The sequence below is a fragment of the Eulemur rufifrons genome, chromosome 6, assembly GCF_041146395.1.
Source record: "Eulemur rufifrons isolate Redbay chromosome 6, OSU_ERuf_1, whole genome shotgun sequence".
Classification (NCBI taxonomy): Eukaryota; Metazoa; Chordata; class Mammalia; order Primates; family Lemuridae; genus Eulemur; species Eulemur rufifrons.
The window spans coordinates 91141769-91146475 of NC_090988.1; the positions used below are offsets into that span (position 1 = coordinate 91141769).

At 36.9% G+C, this 4707-nt stretch overlaps 1 protein-coding gene across 1 annotated transcript; it reads right to left on the reverse strand.

The window, feature by feature from the left end:
• Window positions 1-1906: 1906 nt before the first annotated feature.
• LOC138384936 (olfactory receptor 4A5-like) lies at window positions 1907-2896 on the reverse strand. Its single transcript, XM_069470579.1, has one exon. The coding sequence runs from the start codon at window positions 2894-2896 to the stop codon at window positions 1907-1909; it is 990 nt and encodes a 329-aa protein (XP_069326680.1).
• Window positions 2897-4707: the final 1811 nt, after the last annotated feature.

Below are 4707 nucleotides of genomic sequence, written 5' to 3' on the forward strand. Positions count from 1 at the left end.
ACTGAGAGGGGATGGGTGTATAACTACATGATGAGTGCATTGCACACCATCTGGGGAATGGTCACGCTTGTATGTTCTGACTTGTGGGGATGGGGAGTGGGGGGAGGGGATGGGGGTATAACTACATGATGAGTGCGATGCGCACTGTCCGGGGAATGGACATGCTTGAAGTTCTGACTCAGGGGGATGGGCGGGACATGGGCAGAATATGTGGCCTGAACTTTTGTAGCCCCATGATGATAAGCTGAAATAAAAAAAAAAAGAAGAATTAAACAAATTAAAGCTTCACTTACTGATCTAAATAATTTGAACAAAAATTTTATACTATTTTTAGTCAATAGTGCACAAAACTGGAAAATCTGAAAAGTGAGCTTCATTTTGGATATTTTTAAAGCATTTGTATGACAGTTTTAATATGGTTCATCTCTAGTAAGGTAACGGCTTTTACTAATATTTTATATCTCGATGGTGACATTAATACCCAAGGAGAAATCTTCTCCCAGATCAGGAAAGACATTACTGGGAACTTAATAAACAACAAAATACTTCACTGAGTTGTTCATACTGTTTATTCCCAAGGCCACTTGTAAATTAAATTCACTGAGGAATCATGCCCCAGAGAAGTGAGACCTCTCTCCCACCTGTTCCTTCCAGTGCATCCTGTATTTCTAGGATCTCCTCCTGGACAATAACTTTAAGGCAATTAAGTGAAGAAAAAGAAATCCAACATCAAAGAGCAAATCATTTATTATTAGCAAAGATATAAGTTTGCACAAACAAGATACTTTTTTAAATTAATCAGCATATATTGAAAATTCTCAAAACCAAGAAGACACTAGAGTAAAAAGAAGAGCTTGAGGGTTTGTGTATGGCAAGCATACTTAATGGGAATGGCAGAAGATCATAGCTAATCAACTCACTAAAAGTTTCAGTGAAATTCAGATGAGATAGTATCCAAATATCAAATACAACTTGGAAGTTTTGTCCAAAAGAAAAGAATGTTTCTTAAAAAGAAATACAGAAATTAAGACCTATAATTTAAAAGAGATTATTATAAAGTAATATAAGATAAAATAAAAATTAAATGCAGAAATTTTTTTCACACTTGATATTCAGATGTCTTTTATATAATAATGGCAGCTCTTTAAATCTAACTATCTTTACACATCCTCCAAAAAGTACAATACGTACAACACAAGTATGTAATATCACACAGAACTAGGACATTCAGCATAACTAAGACACTGAGAATACTATGAACTTCAAATTACCTTTATATATAGAAGAATGGAAAAAATTCACATGATAACTAGTGAGAAAAATCACAAAAATAAACCAAGCAAAGTATCTATCTTGTAATCAAGAACTAGAATATGTTTTCATCACACATTCCAGGAAACAAAATTATCTACTGACAATTTCTTTAAATAAACCCAACATCATCTGTCAACCAAATGTCCTAACTGCAAATGGATAGACACTCACCTGAGGAACAGAAGTAATCTTAAGATAAAATGTATAGAACAGCTACAAAGAGCTGCTTTGCTGATAGAATAATGAACATTAAACCTTAAAATGCACTGTTTTGGCCCTAGAAATATGTTCTATATGTTAACCAAATTGCTTTCTCTTAAATGAGAGTGATAGTAAATTTTCAAAAACAGCTTGTTTCTCCTTTGAAAAGAATAACCTGCTTTCTTCTAAGTCCCATTACAATATAAACTTAGTAAGGTTAGTTTTATTTTTACTTGTACTATGATACCTGTGCCTTTTATTCATCCTGCAGAAATTTTCTATTGATTGATTCTAATCTCAAAATATAATTTAATCCACTTTTCTGTTGACTTTCTGTAAATAAAGAGAAGTATTTCTAGAGAATCCTTTCAACTGACTACAAAATCCATGGTTAGAATTTACTGTCTGTTGCCTTAGAACTGGTAATAAACATGTTCAGTGTGGAAGAAATTCTTATTCCACCTATAGTTAACTTCTTACACCAGAGTTTTTCCATAGCATTTTTCATGTCTGAATTTCTCAAGGTGTATATTAAAGGATTCAACATGGGAGTGACAACTGTATAAAACACAGTCATGGATTTATCAATGGGAAAGTTGGAGACAGGTCTAACATACATGAAAATACAGGGAACAAAAAAGAGGACAACTACTGTGATGTGGGAGCTACAGGTAGACAGGGCTTTAGCCCTCCCTTCCTGACTGTAACTTTTAAGAGACCTTAGAATGACTCCATAGGAGATGAGTAGAAGGAAAAAGACGACCATGCAGATGGCTCCACCATTGGCAACCACAGTGAGACCTATAAAGTAGGTGTCAGTGCACGCAAGTTCCAATAATGGGTACATGTCACAGGTGAAGTGGTCAATGACATTGGGGCCACAGAAGGGGAGACCGTACACAGAGGCAATTTGAACCACAGAATGCACAAAACCTCCAACCCAGGCCACCACCAGCAGAAGGATGCAAACCTGTCGATTCATGATGGTCAAATAGTGCAGAGGCTTACAGATGGCCACGTAACGATCATAGGCCATTGCCACCAGGAGGAAGACCTCAGCTCCACCAAACAGGTGTCCTATAAACAGCTGGCCCATGCATGCTGGGAAGGAGATCGTCTTTTTATCACAGAGTAGGTCTACAATCAATTTGGGTGACATGACAGTGGAATAGGCAGCATCCACGAGTGACAGGGAGGCCAGGAAGAAGTACATTGGGGAGCCCAAGGAGGGGCTGCTGATAACAGTCACCACGATGAGCAGGTTGCCCACCATCGTCACAACGTATGTAAGTAAAAACATGACAAATAATGCTTTTTGCCCATCAGGATCCTGAGTGAGGCCCAGGAGGACAAATTCTGTCACATTGTTACTCTCCCCCATTTACTCTTCTATAAGGCTTGTATCAGAGCTGAGAGCTCAGGAGACCAGCCCCTGTAATGAAATGGTGAACAGAAATATGAACAAACCCATGATGTCATGGAGCACATCTTCATCATCATACCTTCAACAGTGGTTTACACAGCATGAGTATTTAGTAAGTGTCCAGTGAGTTCCTCTTCTAAAGTTCACACTGGACCTTCCTTTAACAACTGCATTTTCCTCAGATGATTTTCCTTGGGGCCTACAGGTAAAAGTGTCATATAAACCTCTTCTGAAATATCTCTCTCAATACTATGGTAATCCACTGTAATACCTTCGATACTTCATGGCTTGAAGGATATTCTGTCTTCATTAATCTTTCATTAAATATTAAGGGATTGGTCTTTGAACTGTATTAAATAACTACAAAATTATTTAGGACATTATTTTTTACTCGAATTGTCTGCTTTTTCAGAAGTTGTAATTATCTTCATTTCTGCTTCACCTATAGTACAATTCCTATCACACTCATATATACTATCCTGATATTTAGCAATAAGTTTTGAACTGAACTGATTTAACTCATGGCTATGACCACCCACCACATTAACAGCTGGTAGTTTTTTCAAAATTCTTGGGGTAAGCTAGGTAGTGACGGAGTATAAAATAGACTGTGAAAACACAGGTAAATATCAGTGGGACAGGGGTTTATTTGGACAGGGGTTTATTTATAATGGTGTTTAGACACTGAGAATACTCAAAAATAGAACTTCGGTGTCCAGATTTCAAAAAGAAGCAACTCAATGATAATTCCAAGCTCAGTGTAAGAAGACATGGGTTTGAGTTATTTTCTAAATGTAATCCACAAGTCTGTCTCAGTTTGCTCATTAGAAAATAACAGGATTGAATCAGTCTCAGAACCCTTTCCATTGGAACTGTCTATAGTATGAATATAGCCCTAATTTATTCTACTCTGCTGAAATTTTGTTTCATTTGTCCTATTTTTTATAATTAAATAACAATATCCCATATCATCACTGTTCCTTGAAAAATGTCAGCCAGTGGCAAATGGGATTTGATCATTACAGTGAGCAAATAATGACTGTACATTTCTCAACAGGAGAAAAAGCACAGCACAGTAGTGAATAATCCGGACTCTGAATCCCATCCCCACTCACTGTGTGACTTTGAGGCACTTAATAAACCTCTCTGTGCTTCTGTGTCATTGTGTTTATAATGAGGATACCCATAGTACTTATGTCTAAGGGTCATTTTTGTATTACAGCAAAGTAAAGTGCCTAGCACAGTGCCTGGTCCCTAGTAAAGGCTCAATAAATGACAACTACTATTAGTGTTCTTGAATGCTTCACTGTGAACATTGGATCAGACAAAATCATCTGGATCTTGGTCAACTTGAAAGGAATTATAGATATAGTCTAAGATAAAGTGAAAAGCTCACCCATAACTCATTCGTTTCTTTCTGGGCATAAAATAGATTATATATCTTAGGAATTACCTCTCCAACTATTGGTGAGTAGTAATTTCACCTGTGCTGGGATGGATTTTGATGAGAAGCATGCAGAATAATATGGCAAAGTTGGACCCTTCACCAGAGGTAAAGCTGCATAGCAGAAAATGAAAGGAATGATCAAATCAGGAAACAGAGAAATTATAGTTAATATATGAATGTTCACAAGTAATAAGAATATCAATGTGATAATTAAAGGAGACTAGCATTATTTAAAAATCTTCTTAAGAAGGACTTCTTTCAGGGAGGAAGTACTGGGAGCCCAAGCTCCTGAGGGTGCCTGGGGATACACAGGAGGCTTCAC

Bases quoted from the DNA above. Each gene is read 5' to 3' on its own strand.
- LOC138384936 (XM_069470579.1), bottom strand. From the start codon at position 2,896: ATGGGGGAGAGTAACAATGTGACAGAATTTGTCCTCCTGGGCCTCACT.